Genomic DNA, 19056 nt, shown 5'->3' with positions numbered 1-19056 from the left:
GAACAATGACAGTAGTATTGTCTGATGAGCACTATCCACCTGGGCAGGAATGAGTTCCTTGCTTACAGCAAGACTTTAGCATGCTCCGAAACAATTTGTTAACCCCCCCGGATTATCCGATTCCAAAGTCCCAATCCAGCAAATATCCTTTATGACAAACTCCGAGGCTCAGCTCCCCGATGCGGAATAAGGCGAGGATGATGGTGATTGGAAATTGGGTCTAAGGTGTCTAGTGAATGATGCGAAGAATTTTGAGACAAGATAACAAATAACGGTGAATGTCCGACACTAGCTTTTATCTTCGCTTCAATCTCAGAGCAAGAGTCATCATTTTAATCTCCTTTTTATAGACAAAATACCCTACCGTGACGAAAAAAAACCTTTTAAGTTCTCGCTAAAGCATCAAGATGTCTAAACCAGTGGGAATCATTGGATCAGCTTGCCGATTCCCCGGCGAAACAAACTCACCGTCTAAACTATGGGATCTTTTGAAAGCCCCGAGCGATGTTCTCAGTGAATTCACGCCAGAGAGATTGAACCTTAAGAGTTTCTATCATGAGAATGGAGAGCATCATGGAAGCACGGATGTACAAAACAAAGGTTACCTTCTTTCTGAGGACATCCGTGTATTTGATGCTCCATTTTTCCGCATTAGCCCTGCAGAGGCAGATGGAATGGACCCACAGCAACGCATCCTTTTGGAAACTGTTTATGAAGCATTGGAGTCGGCTGGATGCTCTCTTGACCAAGTGCAAGGTTCATTGACCTCGGTATATGCTGGATTGATGAACGGAGACTTTGCCGACATTCAAGCGCGCGACCTTGACACAATACAGACACACCACGGGACTGGGACACACAGAAGTATTTTATCGAATCGTGTATCATACTTCCTTGACGCCAAGGGTGCATCTATGACGATTGATACTGCTTGCTCCAGTTCCTTGGTGGCCCTCCACCAGGCTGTGCAGAGCCTACGACTCGGCGAAAGCGATTTGGCCATTGTGGCTGGCGCGAACCTGATAATCGACCCAGGGATGTATGTTGCTGAATCAAAACTTCATATGCTTTCACCAGACTCAAGATCCCGAATGTGGGATGCATCGGCCAATGGTTACGCGAGAGGAGAAGGATTCGCGGCCATAATACTGAAGCCTCTTGACAAGGCAATTCAAGACAGAGATGATATCGAATGTGTCATACGGGGTGTCGCTGTCAACTCCGATGGGCGAAGTTCTGGTATTACGGTGCCGAATGCGAAAGCACAGACGGTACTAATTCAGCAGGCATATCGTGACGCCGGCCTAGATCCGCTAGTCGATCGGTGCCAGTTCTTTGAAGCCCACGGAACTGGTACCAAAGCAGGCGATCCAGTCGAAGCAAAAGCAATTTATCAGGCCTTCTATCCAGAAGGTGGAAATGGACTTGAAGACTCGGAAAAGTTGCTGGTCGGTTCTATCAAGACTGTTGTAGGTCACCTGGAGGGTGCTGCCGGGCTGGCGGGAGTGCTCAAGGCTTCCCTTGCCATGCGAAATCGAACAATTCCACCCAACTTGCATTTTACCGAATTGAATCCTGCCATATCGCCATATTATGACTGTCTCAAGATTCCAACTAAGCCATCTGAATGGCCGGCCGTTCCAAATGGATCACCTTTGCGTGCAAGTGTCAATTCCTTCGGCTTTGGCGGCACCAACGCCCATGTTGTCCTCGAAACTTTCCATATAGACTCAAATGAGGACAAACAACATACGAGCCACACCGACGAGGGGCGTTTTATTGGTCCACTTTTGTTTTCTGCCAACTCAAAAGACTCGCTTGTGCAGTCTGTTCAAGCCCACGCCGATTTTGTTCGCAACAATGAAGGTCTTGATCTCGAGGATCTCACCTATACACTGGAATCTCGACGAACCCATTTTGACAACAGCCGCACATTCTTCTCTGGGTCCACGAAGGAGAAGTTGATTGAGTACATGGACATTTTCACTGCGGAAAACTCCACATCCGCTCCGACGGCAGCTTCTAGTGAAGGCCCAGCGCGTTCCATCGGTGATGATGGCCCAGCCATTTTGGGTATTTTCACTGGCCAAGGTGCGCAATGGCCAACGATGGGCCGTAGCTTGATCTTACACAACTCGACATTCCGTCATTCCATTGCACTTCTGGAAGAATCTCTGGCTGATCTTGGCGAAGACGCACCATCATGGTCGCTAGAGCGTGAGCTTCTCGCTGAAGAGGGGGAATCTCGAGTGACAGAGGCCGCGATCTCACAACCCCTCTGTACTGCTGTACAAATAGGCCTTGTGGATGTTCTGAGCGCGAGTGGTATCAAGATGCGCAGTGTTGTTGGTCATTCTTCTGGCGAGATCGCTGCTGTCTATGCTGCTGGTATCATATCGGCTCGGGATGCTATTCGCATCGCATACTACCGTGGATTCCATGCCAAGCTCGCCAAAGGGCCCAGTAAAGAGCATGGTGCCATGATGGCTGTCGGAGTATCATTTGAAAGCGCAGCTGAGCTTTGTGAAAAGCCAGAGTTTGCTGGTCGCGTCAACGTTGCAGCAGCGAACGCACCGACTAGTGTGACCCTGTCTGGCGACGAGGGCGCAATTGAAGAGTTAAAGGTATACCTTGATGCTGAGAAGAGCTTCGCAAGAAAACTCAACGTCGATACTGCCTATCACTCACACCACATGAGACCTTGTTCGACCGCATATCTCAATTCCTTGAAGGCCTGTGAGATTCAAATCAACCCACCAACTGGGGACTGTTTATGGGTTTCAAGTGTCCATGGGGACCCAGATCTCATTCTGGACTACGAGGATGATGAAAGCGTTCTCGACGTACTGAAAGATGAATACTGGGTTCAAAACCTCCTTAGCCCCGTGCTGTTCGCCCCAGCTGTTGAGTCTGCTCTCTGGAGAGCTGGTCCCTTCGACATTCTTACCGAAGTTGGACCTCATCCTGCTCTCAAGGGACCAGTCACACAAATCCTCAAGGCTTCGCTGGGATCATCACTTCCTTATTTCAGCATCATGCGCCGGGGAGATGACGAAGTGGAAGCATTCTCAGGCGGCCTGGGCTACCTGTGGCAACATTTTGGACCTGCGGCACTCATTGATTTTGACGGATACCGGGATTCCTTCGTCCATCCAGAGAGTCAAAAAGCGGCACCACGCCTGCTAAAAGGTCTGCCATCATACAGCTGGGATCACCGCAGAATTCATTGGAAGGAATCCCGCCTTTCCAGTCGTTTCAGACTGGGAGACAGAAGTGTGCATGAGCTGCTTGGTCGGCGGGCAACGGACGATACCCCCGAACTTCTGCGATGGCGCAACATTCTTCGCCCAGCTGAATTCCCATGGGTGCGCGACCACGCATTTCAAGGCCAAATTGTTCTTCCGGGTGCTTCATATGTCGCCGCCATTACCGAGGCAGCAAAAACTCTCGCCGGTAATGCCCAGATCAAGCTTCTTGAGATTCTCGACTTCAAAATCCCCAAAGCCATCGTGTTGCAAGAGAATAAATCAACAGAGTTGACAACTTCTCTTCGCCTCGTGAACCAAACCGATGGCCTTCTGTCTGCCGAATTTGCATTCTCTGCTGCTGCTGCCGATGATGCGAACGCTGTGCTCGAGAAGACATGCACAGGTCGAGTTGAAATTTATCTCGGCGAGACCAGCCCCAATCACCAACCCTTGCCACTTCCTGGCCCATATCCGCCGAATCTCAATGAAGTCGATTTGAAAACATTCTATAAGACTCTCAAAGAACTGGGCATTGACTATCAAGGATCATTCCGCGCCACAAAATCTGCCGAACGCACCATGGGGTTTGCATCATCCCGGGCATCTTGGGAAGCTTCAGATCTTGGAAATTCATACACACTGCATCCCGCAATTCTGGATGTTGGATTCCATGCTCTCTTGGCAGCATTTGCGGCGCCTTCAACTGGTCACATGTGGACTATGTATCTGCCCGTGGGTATTCGGCGCTTGAGCATTGACATGGCAAGTTTCTCAAGCAATTCAAATGAAATCAGCACAGTCAACTCTGCTCAAATCACCAAGTCATCAGCGAAGGGTATCGAAGGCGATATCCAGATCCTTCTTGGGTCTCGTGTCGGTGTTCAAGTTGAAGGAATTGCACTACAAGCGACCGGAGATCCTCTAGCCAATAAAGACCGAGCGCTATTTTCTCATACTAAATGGGACGTCGACATTTCATCCGGTTTCGATCGCGTGGTACTCGAGATAGAGCCAGATCTAGCCGCTGATGATATACTCGTGGAGGCCATGGGACGCACTGCACTATACTATTATCGCAATCTTCTTGATGATATTTCACCACGTGAGATGAAGACACTCGCCTGGCACATGCAAATGTTCTGGCAGTCAGCACAGCATTGGGTCGAAGAGGTGAGCGCTGGGCGTCATCCAGATGTCAGGCGTGAATGGATGAATGATACACGTGAAGAAGTCTGGACACAGGCTGAGCAGTGTAAAGATAGCATTGATATCAGGCTCATGCGTGCTCTCGGTGAAGTGCTTCCATCGATTGTCCGTGGCGAAACTTCAACCCTGCAAGTGATGCTGGAGGATGATATGCTGAACCGATTCTATGCTGAATCCTATGGACTTTCCCCCATGAATGATTACATTGCGCGTACTCTTGGTCAAATCACGCACCGGTATCCTCAAGCCAATATTCTTGAAATCGGTGCTGGTGTCGGAGGAACAACCCGCAAGATACTACCCGCTGCTGGAAATGCCTTCAACCATTACACCTTCACGGACATCTCATCTGGATTTTTCGAGAAGGGAGCCGAGAAATTTGCTGCGCACAGGAACAAGATGACGTTCAAAGTATGTGACATAGAGAAAGATCCGATCGAGCAAGGCTTCACCGAAGAGGGCTACGATGTGATCGTTGCTGCTAACGTGCTTCACGCAACCCGTTGCATGACCGAGACTATGCAGAACGTTCGTCGTTTATTGAAACCAGGTGGCTATCTGGTAATGATGGAAATCACAGGCGATATGATGCGACTTGGATTTATCATGGGACCGCTTCCTGGATGGTGGTTTGGCGCACAGATCAGCGATGAGGGACGTCAATGGTCTCCTAGTCTCACCCTTCCTCAATGGGATGACATCCTTCGACGTACTGGCTTCTCGGGGGTCAGCAACACTGTGTCCAACCATGTCGACCCTAATCATCATTATGTGTCAACAATCGTCAGTCAGGCTGTTGATGAGAAATTCGATCTTCTTCGCGCTCCTTTATCGAATCTCGGTCTTCTTCCTCCGCTCAAACACAAGCTCCTCATCTTGGGTGGCGGAACGCTTGCCGTGGCCAGACTAGCCAGAGGCTTGAAGAAGAGCCTCGAAACCTGGGACACGATTGTAGAGATTGTGCCCGATCTCGACAAGATATCACTATCGCCACATGAACAAGTCTCGGTGATCAGCCTGCTGGAAATCGGCCAGCCACTGTTCGCAACGCAAATGACGACGAAGAGACTGGAGAACATCCAAACGATTGTGCGTAGCTCTTCCTCGATTCTTTGGGTAACTGCAGGTGCACGAGGACCCAGTCCAGTTTCAAATATTTTTGTCGGTCTCAGTCGAGCCTTGCGAACCGAAAGACCCGACATCAGCATCCAGATTTTGGATGTTGACAAAGCATCAAATGCAACGGCCGATGTGCTGGCGGAATACTTCATTCGCTTAGCACTTGTGAAGGTGGATGAATTTGCAAGCAAGTCCATGCTTTGGACGACCGAAACTGAGATTGGCCTTGACGGTGAAAAACTGGTGATTCCCCGTTTGCTCCTCGACGATTCGCGGAATGAGAGATACAACGCCACGCGGCGCAATGTGGTGAAAAGAACAACACTAGAAACCTCCGATGTGGAGATAAGCACCCAAGGGGATGTTATTACGCTATTGGGCGTAGAAAAGAGTCTCTCTCATCGCTTAATCAATGAGCCTCAGGACAGTATCCTGGATGTACATTTCTCGATCGCATTTCCACACCGAGACAGTGAATGTATCCTCTCATACGGCTCTTCTGGCTCTCGATTAGCGTTTGCAGTGTCCCGGAAGAATCGTTCCACCGTTCCTTTCAGCTCTCACAACAGCCTGTTCTTGGATTCAATCCCTTTATCGGATGTGGTCCTTGTGGAAGCCGTTGCTGCACAGCTTATTGTTCGCAGCCTTGCCATCACTCTCCCACCAAGAGGAGCCGTTTTGATATATGAGCCACCTTCTACAAGCCTTGTTGATGCGATCCAGTCAAGCAAGTTGTGGAAAGACCGTCAAGTATACTTTGCGACATCCAATGCAGCTACTTCCGTTCCTGCATCCTGGATCGTAATTGATCTACACGCTCTCGGGTCTCGCAACAAAGAAACCATCCCGAACGATGTCAAGACAATACTTGATCTATCGCCATCTGCCTCTTATGGATTCGATTCCTTGATCCCAACTAACTACGTCATCCGACGTTTTGAGCCATCCTTGCTAGAGGCGGATGGCGAAGGACTGGCTGAAGCATATGCTGATGCTCTTCTGGCCGTCGCGAAGAACAGCAAATCCGAGACAAGAGCCCTTCTGATCGACTCTATTTCTGGACTCTTTCCATCTGCCGTGGTCTTCCCAGCCGTTGTCGACTGGCGCCAACGGCATGATCAGGAGATTACTGTTCAAGTCGCTCCACTTCAGCCGACCGGAATCTTCTCTGGGTCTAAAACGCATCTTATGGTGGGATTGAATGGAGACCTTGGTCAGTCTATCTGTGGCTATATGATTCGCAATGGGGCCCGTCACATCGCTATCTCGAGCCGAAGTGGTAATGTGAGTTCAGAATGGCTGGATTCCATCCGAAGAAACTATCAAGCAGACATTCGTCTTTACAAAATGGATGTTTCTAATCAGCAATCTGTTCTCTCGACTCTGGACCTGATTGAAAGCGAGATGCCCCCCATCTGTGGAGTGGCGAATGGAGCCCTGGTGTTGCACGACAAGGACTTTTTGAATATGGATGTGGATTCCTTGAACGAGACGCTCAAACCAAAGGTGGATGGGTCCAGGAATCTTGACGAAATTTTCCCCGATGGAGATCTCGATTACTTTGTTTGCTTCTCATCTGTCGCTGCAGTCGGGAACAATCGTTCCCAAGGAAATTACCATGCAGCAAATCTTTTCATGCAAAGCTTGATCGCCAACCGCAGAGAAAGAGGACTGGCAGGTTCTATCATCCATGTTGGCGTGGTGGTTGATGCAGGGTATGTCGCAAGACAGAACCGAAAATTGGCTGAGGATCTCTCGAAACAGGGCTTTATGCCAGTCTCTGAAACTGATGCACACTTACTGTTCGCGGAAGGCGTGCTTTCAAGCCCAGCAGAGTCTGGGCTGGGTTTTGATATTTGCATGGGAGTTGAGCCATTTGTCGACAGCCCGGATGCACCCCTCAGGCCACCATGGTATGATGATCCCCGTCTCTCACACCTTATCGTCCAGCCTGAGGAGGATAATGGGAACGCAAAGGAAGGATCTGGTGAAATGATTCACATCCGACAGAAACTGGAATTAGCTGCCTCATCGGAGGAAGCTCATTCATTCCTGCAAGAAGCATTTTCCGTCAAGCTTGGTTCAATGATGCAGTTGGATCCTGGAGATATCAATGCTCACGTCCCATTGTTGGACATGGGCTTTGATTCCCTTCTTGCAGTCGAGATGCGCACCTGGTTTTTGAAGGAAATCCACATCGACGTCCCGGTCCTTCGCTTCCTTGGGGGTGACACGGTCACCGAGATATGCGCCGATACAGCAGCCCAGTATCTGAACCTCCGGTCGCAGAAAGCCACCACCGATCATCAGAAAGGCGATGATTTGCCTGACCAAGGCCCCAAAGAGAAGCAACAATCCGAGGACAAAGATTCCACTCAGCGACACACAATTGCCGCCAGTGAAAGTGGTGAGCCCGCTTCAACCCCGAGATCTTCAGGGTCATCGGACGGGCACAACCTTTCAGATATCCCAAGCACGCCTTTCACGCTTGTTTCGACCCCAGATGTGGAAAAGGTGGTTAGGCTGGGCTATAACACAGCCCAGGAGAAGAATGATGCAATTTCAGGTACCCAAGCCCGATCGCGCGCTGAGAGAGACATCTCCAGAGTCGAAACAATGTCTCACGCTCAGTCTAGGTTATGGTTCCTCGACCAATATCTAGACGATTATAAAACCTGCAACATCGCCATTCGATATCGTATCGCAGGCTCCCTCGATGTTGAAAGACTTTCCAGGGCACTCGCCCAGGTCGTCGCACATCATCCTAGCTTACGAACATGCTTCTACGCCGACGAAAATACCGGAGAACCAACCCAAGGACTGCTACGCTCACCGCTACCTTCTACCTCTCTTAGATGCCTCCACGCTCTGAACGAAGAGGAAATAGATTTTGAATTTCAATCCATGCGTGATCGCCACTGGGATCTTGCATATGGAGATACATTCGCTGCCACGCTGTTTTCCACGGAGAAGGAAGATGAGCATTTCATCATCTTCGGCTATCACCACATTGTGATCGACGGTGTCAGCTGGTTCAATATTCTTCGCGATATTGAGCGCGCCTATACCGGCAAGCCGTTGAGTCGCCAGGAAAAACTGATCATCGATGCATCTGTTGAGCAGAGAAATGCGGTGAAATCAGGAGCGATGGATAGTGCGATCGAATTTTGGGGGAATATTCACGCCAACTTACCAAATGTCTTACCTCTTCTTCCATTTGCTTCTGTCAGCCGTCGCCAACCACTTCGACAATATGATAGTCACACTATCTCCATAGATCTTGGCAAGCAATTGGCTGAGAGAATCAAAACTGCCAGCAAGGTTCTTCGAGTGACTCCCTCCAACTTTTACCTTGCAGCCATACAGGTCTTCTTCTTCAAGATCCTCAACTTGACAGATTTCTGCATTGGGATAACAGACGCAAGTCGGACTGACGATGCCCTCGCGAACACGGTCGGATTTTTCTTGAATATGTTACCACTCCGCCTCCATTTGAATTCCGGCGAAACTTTCACTGAACTTGCTCGTGATACTTCTAAACGAGTTCTTGAAGGTCGAGCCAATGGCAAAGTTCCAATTGATGTGATTTTGGACAGTCTCAACGTGCCGCGAGATCAATCATTCAGTCCCCTGTTCCAGGCTACATTCAACTATCGCGTTGGCGCTATGGCTGAGTCGAGCCTCGGAGGAGACTGCCATTTTTCTGTTGAGGATATTCGGGACGCCCAAAGTCCATTCGACATTGGATTTGGCATTCACGAATCTGCCGAAGGCTCAATCAATTTGCAGGTTCTCACTCAACGGTACATGTACAGCAGAGACTCAACCCAACTGATCTGGAATGCGTATGTCAACCTGCTTTGGGACCTTTCCTCCGACACTTCGCAGGCTGTGGATAAATACAATATCTTGGAGTCAACTGCTGTGGAACAAGGAATCGCGGTAGGAAACGGGCCACGCGAGACATGGGAATGGCCCAGCACATTATCGAAGAGATTCTGCGAAGTCGTCCAGGTGCAAAGGAATGAAATTGCCATTTATGAGCCTCGTGGGTCTCTCTCATACGGCGATCTCGAAAACCGAGTTCTTTTCGTCTCTTCGATTATCCGGAAAGAGGAGACCAGTCCAGGTTCTCGAATTGCGGTTTTCTGTCAACCATCTTCCGATCTCATCGTATCTATGCTTGCCATCCTGCGATTGGGACATGTATATGTTCCACTTGACACCAATCTCCCAAAGGAGCGCCACGCTGCTATTCTCGACGATTGTGAGCCCGCACTCATTCTCTGCCACGAAGAAACCTTGGACAATGCACTTTCTCTCGAGGCCAATTCTTCCGTGGTCAACCTGTCCGTTCTTCTTCCCGGAGTTTCAACTAGCGAGCCTGTGCCTCAAGAAGACCTTCCAGAGCCAAATATCCCGGCAATTCTGCTTTACACAAGTGGTTCAACCGGCAAGCCGAAGGGGATACAACTCAATCAATTCGGATTTCTAAACCACCTTGCTCTCAAGACGGCAGAGCTCTCTTTGCGAAAAGAGACAGTTCTGCAGCAAAGCTCCTTTGGTTTCGACATGTCACTCACCCAGACATTTTGTGCACTTGCAAATGGTGGTTCCCTCGTGATCGCGCCCAAGTCATCTCGTGGAGACCCCGTCGCTCTCTCCAAGCTTATGCTAGAGCACCAGGTTACCTTCACCATCGCGACACCCTCCGAATATGCCATGCTACTGCGATATGGACAGACTTGGCTTAGTCGGTGCACAAGCTGGAAACACGCCTGTATGGGAGGAGAAACAGTGACCAAGAAACTTCTCCAGGCATTCTCCAACCTCAATAATCCCAACATTCGACTGACCAACTGCTATGGCCCAACCGAGACTTCTCTGGCTGTCACATTCAATGAGATCTCCATGAGTAGCAAAGATGAAATCTCAGAGTATGAATCAGTGGGAAAAGTACTGCCAAATTACTCGGTCTACATCCTCGATGAGAACACTGGCGAGCCAGTGCCACTGGGTTACCCAGGAGAGATATGTATCGGGGGCGGGGGACTCGCCTTGGGATATCTTAACCTACCAGAACTATCAGCAGCAAAATTCGTTCCGAATCCTTTTGCTGGCGCCGAGGATTTGGCTCGGGGATGGACTCGGATGTTCAAAACGGGGGATCGCGGCCGCTTCCAAGCTGATGGCTCTTTGGTGTTCATGGGACGGCGACAAAATGATAACATGATCAAGCTGCGCGGATTGAGAATCGACTTAGATGACGTTGCCAATACTATCTTGCACACGGCGGATAATATCGTTGCTGAAGCTGCTGTGACGCTTCGCGGAGAAGAGGATTCGCAATTCCTCGTCGCACATGTCGTACCGCGCCAGGGGCAGGTTGAGGTTCCCACAGATGTCGAATGGCAAAAGCTGGCACAGAGGCTCCCTCTGCCAGTCTACATGCGGCCTTCACTCATTGTCGCAATTGATTATTTCCCTCGCACGACAAATGGAAAGATCGACTACCGCGCTCTTCAAACGGCTGATCTTCCAACTTTCAATTGGACAGCTGGGGGGGGCCAATCAAAAGCTTTCCCTGGAAGAAGGCGAACTCAGTCTCTTATGGGAAGAAGTATTTGAGGGCTCGATGGCAGTCTCAAGGGTAAATTTAACTCGGGACTCCGATTTCTTCTTGGTGGGAGGGAGTTCTCTATTGTTGATGAAGCTCCAGGGAGCGATTCGAGAGACACTCGGGATAAGTGTTACCGTTGCAGAACTCTACCAAGCAAGTACCATCGGTCGGATGGCAGCTCATATTCATCGTGAGAAGGGAGCGCAGAGCCCACTCGAGGCCATTGACTGGGAAACAGAAACCCAGTTCCTACCATCGCCAGTCCAACTCGACGCCGCAACCATTACAGCACCGATAGCTATTCGACAGTCAAATCGCGAGGTCTTGCTAACAGGAGCACATACCTTCCTCGGATCCGAGATTCTCCAAGCCCTGGTCAGCGACAATTCCGTCAAGCGAGTCCACTGCATCGCAGTCCCCGCAACAGCCATCAACAATAAATTCGGACACAAGAAAGCAGCTTACTACCCTGGCAGTCTGCAATCCGAAACTCTGGGATTGACCTCAGACGATATCACCTTCTTACAATCACGAGTTGACCTCATTATCCATGCCGGCAGTGTTGGGCACTGCTTGAACAACTATTCGTCAGTCCGCGCGCCGAATGTGGGCTCCTTACAATTCCTGGTCAATCTGGCAATTCCGCGCCACATTCCAGTACACTTCATCTCATCCAATCGCGTGACATTGCTATCTGGCGAGAACACTCTTCCACCCGTGTCGGTGGGGCAGTACAAGCCCCCCCGTTGACGGATCTGAAGGATTCACGGCATCCAAATGGGCCGGTGAGCGTCTGCTGGAGAATGTATCAACGTCGACAAATTTGCCTATAACAGTGCACCGGCCATGTGCACTTGTTGGCCCCAATGCTCCCAGCGAAGATGCCCTCAATGCTCTGCTTCGCTTTGCATTGGAGCAGACTGCAGTCCCGCGGTTCAGAAACCTCACTGGATTCCTCGATTTCGCACCCATTACTGCGGTGGCTGCGAACATTGCCAGATCAGCCCTCCAGGTTGACCTTGAGAATATCCCCGGGTTCTGCGTTGCAAATTTAGCATCTGCTGAAAAGTACTCTATTAGTATCGTGCACCACTCAAGTGGAGTCAAAATACCGATTGAGAAATTCAGAAGTCGCATGGAGGAGTTACATGGTCGAAACTTTGGGGAATTGGACATCACAGATTGGATCAATGAGGCAGTCAAAAGAGGAATGGATCCGCTCATCAGCACCTATTTGGAAGCGATTGTGGAGAAGGATCGGACAATCGCCTTTCCATATCTTGGTGAGCCTTTGAAGATGGAAGTTTGACGTGGGTCTGTACATATGGCGCGAGGTTTTAACGCGAGCGAACTTGTGTCAACGTATCTTGCTACAATGATTCTCAAAAATAAGTGCCTTGAACTGAGACTTTCACACTCGGCACTGTCGCCAACATAGAAGCTCGGATAATTCAAATTTATTGAAATAGTAGCGTCAAAATAGGGGTCGCCACAGAATCTCGACCAAGTTTTAGAATCCTGACCGGTAGTATATGTTCTCATTCTTGTGGCTATCAGGGTAATCAATTGGTGCATAGAAAGTGAAGTGGATTAGTACCAAAGAGAATAACTACTTGGCAACTAGAAAACGAAACACCTGCCCAGGTGGGCATACAGGAAGGTCAAGCGACAAACTGGAAGACTGATGCATCTTCAATGTCTTGAACGCGCACTATCCTTTCGGCAACTTTATAGAAGGAAAAGCCATCGTACAAAGCAAACATGCTAGGCAAACCCCTCGGGACCAAGGACAGACACTCCTGCGGCTCGATACTGAATCCAAGGGTGTACCATCCCATGCAACGAGAGCATTGACTGAGCTTAGTATGTTGCTTACAGCTTTCATCAAGGTGCGTGGCAAGATCAGCTTCCATCATGGCGGTCAGATATTTGCCATCATAGGATTGGATCCGTGTCTTCCCTTCATGTTTGGAGAGCTGAAAGGGGATCCCATCACTGTACGGGTTCGTCCCGAAAGACAACACGTTTTCAAATTCCCTAGCATCACCTAGCCAAAGACGACCGCCAGTGATGAGATATAATGAGAACCATTTATCGGGATGGTAGAGATCAACCCCGTCAGCGGAAATAGGATTGTTCGTATCAACAATTGGATGAGGAATTGATGGGGGAATAGGGCGTCCAGCGTCGCCATAGTCTCCCTCGGGATCTATTTGCAATTTGATGGCATCTTGGACACTGTCTGTCCATTGCCCATCTTGAGCTAGGTACTGCGATTCCTTGCTAATGTAAAATAGATCCCCTTCGTAGTCGGGGTAGTCGGTAAGATCGGCGATATAGTTGTTATTATGAATTATTTTTGTTTCGTCATCAGAAAGGTAAAACAGTGTACCACGGGCATGGTAGTCTCTGGATATCTCAAAGTCGCTACCGTTATAATGAACGGCAAGATATCGGCCAGTGATTATAAATCGAAATGGCCTGTCAAAACCTTCATTCTCCATGTCGGGCACTTCAAGTTCGTTACTAGTAAAGATGATCTACTTACAGTCAGCTTAGCTCTTGGTCTCGCTGAGATAGTGTTTGTACAGGGAGTAGGCCTAAGCAAAAAATAATAGCAGCAGATAACCAGTAATTTCTAGTGTCCAATAAGGCACCAAGATGTGGTAGAATCATAAGTAAAGGGTATATGTGTGAATTAAAAAAAGAAAGCGATCGAGACTATCAAGTCTTCCCCATCAGCTTAGACTGAATGGCGCCTGGCTAAGCGGTAGGTCTTCTGTAGTGAAAGAACCGCGACATGCCGAAGAGAATTGTTGACAGCTTGCTAATCAAAAGTTTACACTGTTTGCCTGGTTTGCATAGAACCTTCCGACCCCAATGGACGCTAGCCGTATTGGGAAACATGTCACCGATCTAAATTCAAGGTGGAATTGGAATTTTGCTCATGATTTGGCTTAAAAATTCTAAGTAGGTTGGGCTGGTAGAGTAACAGAAAACTCGGCCCCCTGGAAAAATTCAAGACGGAAGCGTATAGCGCTTAAAAGTGTCGACAATTCTATGATCAGGGAGGGGAACATTCCCTGGCAGCATACTCTCGATATGCGAGTCGATTCAGCAGGCGTCGAGGCTACAGCCCGATACAATACAAAAAGGCGGAGAAAATGAATCCCACTGACCAGAGAGCAAAGATGATGGATGTTGTTTGAGGACTGCAGTGAAGTCATGACCGCGCCTTGTCCACGATTCGTGGAGGGTGAGGCTTCGACCGCGCCCCACAAGATAGTGATTCCCCTAGGCTGATTTGGAAGGTCTAGTGCAAGCTAACTGCCATCGATCAGGCGTTTGACACAGCCACAGAGTACAGACTACGAAGTACCCCATGTCGAGCTTCGCGCTGCCCAGCTGCCCAATGGCGCGCTTGTGGGGGCCGAGGACCCGTGAACCTCAGCCTCAGCCTCCTCCACACCGTGTTCATCGCCATTTGATTCTCCCTTCGACTGCTAATAATCTGTATAAACAAAGTCGACTGTAAAGATCCTAGGCTCTTAAAAACATCGCCATCGATTCCAAACGACGCGATGCCTGATCCCCACTCCACATGGTCAAAATTACGTTCCTGGCGCCACCGTGACGGAAAGAACAAGGAAAAAGGCAGACAACCCGAGAACAATTTAGCAATCCAGGGTTCCCGTGCAGCCCATTCCACCGGTATGATGTTCAAAACCATGCCAGCAGACTCACAAATCTGCCTAACATTGACAACTAATACCTTATTTTAGTCCATAGTCAAGTATTGACGGCACCCGCGGGCGATACTGGGGCTGCTTCGGTATCACCCACCCCACAAACGCCCGAACCTGTTTCTCAGATCCAAGTGCCGCAGAGAGCTCCGAATGGTCAAGCACACGAGAAATTGAATCAGCCGAAGCCATTTGCCGATAACTACGACCTGTGGGATGAAGCCTACAGGTCCTTGGAGGAAGAAGAAAGGCGCGAAGTGGAAGCTTTGCTGAAAGATTGGGATCGCGACTGTCCCAAAAGGAAGGATTTAGCAGAGGATATTCAAAAGACAATGGATGGAGCATTGAAAAGCAAGTATCACGACCGTATGACATCTATTGGCAAATTGCTGTCGGTATTGAACAAGTTCCTTTCCGCCGGAGATGTCGCTGTCAGCTTTGACCCTACTCATGCTGCCCTGCCATGGGCTGCTGTTCGCTGTGTTATTGTGGTAATTAGATCATCCCTTCGAGCTTGTCGTATTTCCACGATACGATATTCTGATTACCTACTTGATCGTTCAAGAAAGCTGAATCAAACAGATTTTTACAGCACACAATGAGCTGAAAGGGACCGTCCTCACTGGGATGGCCGAGATCACTTCGATCCTCGTGCGATGCGACATGTATCAGCTATTGTATATGGCCCCAGATCCCGCTCTCCGCCCACCTGAGGACGTCTTGGTCAAACTGAGAACATGCATTGTTCAGACATATGCTGGATTGCAGTCATTCTTTGCTTTCGTACAAGGCCAGGAGACAAGTTTCAAAATCAGTGCTGTATTCAAGCTTGAGGATGCGCGAGCTCATATTGATAAGCTCTCTGGAAGTCTAAAGCAGTTACTGCAAGCCGCAGACGACTGTGAGAAATGCTGTGATCTTTCAAGTCGATCTAATCTCAAGGAGCTTCTTGGTCTCTCATCGGAGGTCCCGATCATTCGGCAGCAGGTGTAAGTGGCCGAGACACTTCCATGGGAGCCAATACTGATGATATTTGAAGAGATTTGGTTCTGGAACGAATCGACGCCAAAGAGGAGCGCGAGATTTTAGAATGGATTTCGCCCATACCTTATGGATCACATCACCGTGTTAGAGTGGAATCTCGTACTCCCGACACGTGTGAGTGGTTACTACAAACCGAAGAATTTCGTGAATGGATGGAATACAGATCATCAGCGATTCTGCGGCTCCGAGGCTCGAGTACGCTCCCAATGGTCATTATTTTGAATTTTTTTGACACTAACCCTCTTAGTGGGAGCCGGGAAAACGTACCTTACCTCCAGAGTTATCGACCATATTCAGGATCTGCTTGCAAGCTCATCAGACCATGCGGGCTTTGCGTTCTTCTATTGCAATCGAAATGACGAAAATCGAAGGGATCCTCTTTGCGTGCTTCAGAGCTATGTTCGTCAACTTTCAACCGCTGTTGGAAGTACTGAACATATACGGAAAAAGCTCAAAATGGTCAGCGATCAAGCAAGACGACAGGGATCCCACTTGGGCTTTGAGGCATGCAAGACTCAACTGATGGAATCAGTAAATGAGTACTCTCAGACGGTCATCATTCTCGATGCTCTGGACGAATGTGATCAAGACTCGCGTTGGCAGCTCATGCAGGTGATGGGGGATTTGGTATCCAAATCGGGTCGACCGCTCAAGGTCTTTATCTCAAGTAGACCCGACGAAGATATCAAAGCGCAGGTCTCTGGGAAGATTATTGAAATCCAGGCGATAAACAACCAGGGCGACATTGAGAAATTTGTGAATGCCGAAATCGACAAGCCTAGGAGATGGGGCCCCATATCTGCAGATCTGCGAAGCGAGATTGTCCAGGTACTCTGTGAAGGCAGCGAGGGAATGTAAGTTTCGCTTGTATGGGAAATATGCAATATTTGGCTGACAGAAAGCAGGTTCCAATGGGCGTACCTACAGATCAAACAGGTGCTTCAATTGTCAACTCCAGCAGACATAAAGATCAGGCTTGGCACTCTTCCGACGACCCTAGAAGCAGCGTACGATGAGATATATGGAGAAATTGCGAAGTCTCCGGGTAGACAGGCCCTTGTGGATCGCGCGTGCAAGTGGTTGATGAGTGCCCACCCAAATTTTAAGAGCGATGAATTCTTGTCCGCAGTCCTCATTGATGCCGATGGCTCCTCCATATTCTGTGAAGAACAGATTAATGAATCCCAACTATTGGATTTATGCAGCAACCTACTTGTTGTCGACCCCCAAACTCGTCTTTGGAGGCTATCCCACCTGTCAGTACGGGAATATTTTGAGCGCAATCATTGGGGGCCCCGAGAGGCCAACTCTCATGCGGCCAAAGTGTGCCTCAAGCTTCTGATTGAGATCCACAGCAGCCCATCCCACCAAAGCGAGATAGAATGGCCATCTCACATCCAGACCATTAAACCACCGGATAACCTGAGCCGTATCCATCTGTTTGAAGAACATGTGCGATACTACTGGGTGATTTATGTCGCAGCCTACGAAGAACAAATCACCGAACAAGGGCAAAAAGCAGACTCTTTGTTGGTAGATCTCTTGAAAAGATTTCTTGGTTCTCCCAGCAACAGCAGTCTCCATTACCGTGCCTGGTATCGCAGCATTAATCGCCCCTATCTGTCGGGATATTTCAGTTATATTGCGAAAGATGAAATCTCTCCGGAAACAATCGCAGTTTTCGCTATGTGTCGCTTTTCGTTCTACTTCCTCTTGCAGGACTGGTGGGACAACGCAGAAATCACGGTCTTCCAGACGAATGATGATGGCGAGTCCACCTTGCAGCTTGCTGCCCGGGCAGGCTGTAAACCAATCTGTGAGGAACTCATACGGCGAGTGACAGCGACTCATTCTATGTTGCCGGAATACTTCTATGAGGGAGCTCTTGTTGCTGCTGCTGGCGGGGGATATCTAGAAATTGTCAAGATCTTCATCCAGAACAGGGCCGACGTAGACCTCTCGTTGCCGAGTGGGATATATGGGAGTGCACTTGCTGCTGCTGCTTATGGAGGAGAGGATATAGAGATTGTCAAGTTCCTTATTGAGAATGGGGCAGATGTGAACATCCTGTTATCAAGTGGGAGGTATGGGAGTGCACTTGCTGCTGCTGCTTATGGAGGAAATGTAGAGACTGTCAAGTTTCTTGTTGAGAATAGGGCAGATATGAACGTCCTATTACCAAGTGGGGATTTTGGGAGTGCACTTGCTGCTGCTTCCCTTGGAGGAGATATAGAGACTGTCAAGTTTCTTGTTGAGAATGGGGCAGATGTGAACGTCCTATTACCAAGTGGGGATTATGGGAGTGCACTTGCTGCTGCTTCCTTTAGGGGAGATATAGAGACTGTCAAGTTTCTTGTTGAGAATAGGGCAGATGTGAACGTCCCATTACCAAGTGGGGATTTTGGGAGTGCACTTGCTGCTGCTTCCTTTAGGGGAGATATAGAGACTGTCAAGTTTCTTGTTGAGAATGGGGCAGATGTGAACATCCTATTACCAAGTGGGGATTATGGGAGTGCACTTGCTGCTGCTTCCTTTAGGGGAGATATAGAGACTGTCAAGTTTCTTGTTGAGAATAGGGCAGATGTGAACGTCCTATTACCAAGTGGGGATTTTGGGAGTGCACTTGCTGCTGCTTCCTTTAGGGGAGATATAGAGACTGCCAAGTTTCTTGTTGAGAATAGGGCAGATGTGAACGTCCCATTACCAAGTGGGGATTTTGGGAGTGCACTTGCTGCTGCTACTGCTATATATGGAGGAGATATAGAGACTGTCAAGTTTCTTGTTGAGAATGGGGCAGATGTGGACCTCCTGTTATCAAGTGGGAATTTTGGGAGCGCACTTGCTGCTGCTGCTTATGGAGGAGATATAGAGATTGTCAAGTTTCTTATTGAGAATGGGGCCGACATCAACCTCAATTTATCTGTTGGAAATTACGGAAGTGCCCTCGCTGCTGCTCATTTTAAAGGGAATAAAGAGATTGAAAAGATGCTTGTTGATAATGGGGCTAACACGAAGCTCGCTTTGTTGAATTGATGGTAAACAGCCGCCCTTTCACGGAATTTGCTTTGTTTTGAGT

General features: G+C 48.9%; 3 protein-coding genes across 3 annotated transcripts; 2 read left to right on the top strand and 1 right to left on the bottom strand.

Annotated features, from left to right (window-relative positions):
* Window positions 1–407: 407 nt before the first annotated feature.
* Window positions 408–12502, top strand: N7533_013106 (uncharacterized protein; the record flags this gene model as incomplete). The annotated part of the gene is made up of 4 exons (XM_057109756.1): window positions 408–1247; window positions 1287–11193; window positions 11264–11890; window positions 11955–12502. The coding sequence occupies 4 exons, from the start codon at window positions 408–410 to the stop codon at window positions 12500–12502; spliced, it is 11922 nt and encodes a 3973-aa protein (XP_056953341.1).
* A 352-nt stretch (window positions 12503–12854) lies between these two features.
* Window positions 12855–13697, bottom strand: N7533_013105 (uncharacterized protein; the record flags this gene model as incomplete). The annotated part of the gene is made up of 1 exon (XM_057109755.1): window positions 12855–13697. The coding sequence occupies one exon, from the start codon at window positions 13695–13697 to the stop codon at window positions 12855–12857; it is 843 nt and encodes a 280-aa protein (XP_056953340.1).
* Window positions 13698–14774: 1077 nt separating this feature from the next.
* On the top strand, window positions 14775–19013 carry N7533_013104 (uncharacterized protein; the record flags this gene model as incomplete). Its single annotated transcript, XM_057109754.1, has 6 exons — window positions 14775–14904; window positions 14976–15427; window positions 15519–15925; window positions 15976–16175; window positions 16228–16834; window positions 16886–19013. The coding sequence occupies 6 exons, from the start codon at window positions 14775–14777 to the stop codon at window positions 19011–19013; spliced, it is 3924 nt and encodes a 1307-aa protein (XP_056953339.1).
* Window positions 19014–19056: the final 43 nt, after the last annotated feature.

Source organism: Penicillium manginii, assembly GCF_028828005.1.
Source record: "Penicillium manginii strain IBT 31320 chromosome Unknown utg000010l:1.0-1143873.0:1.0-1144522.0, whole genome shotgun sequence".
Taxonomy (NCBI): Eukaryota; Fungi; Ascomycota; class Eurotiomycetes; order Eurotiales; family Aspergillaceae; genus Penicillium; species Penicillium manginii.
The sequence above is the reverse complement of the archived record's forward strand: the minus strand, read 5'-3'. Positions and strand labels throughout refer to the sequence as shown.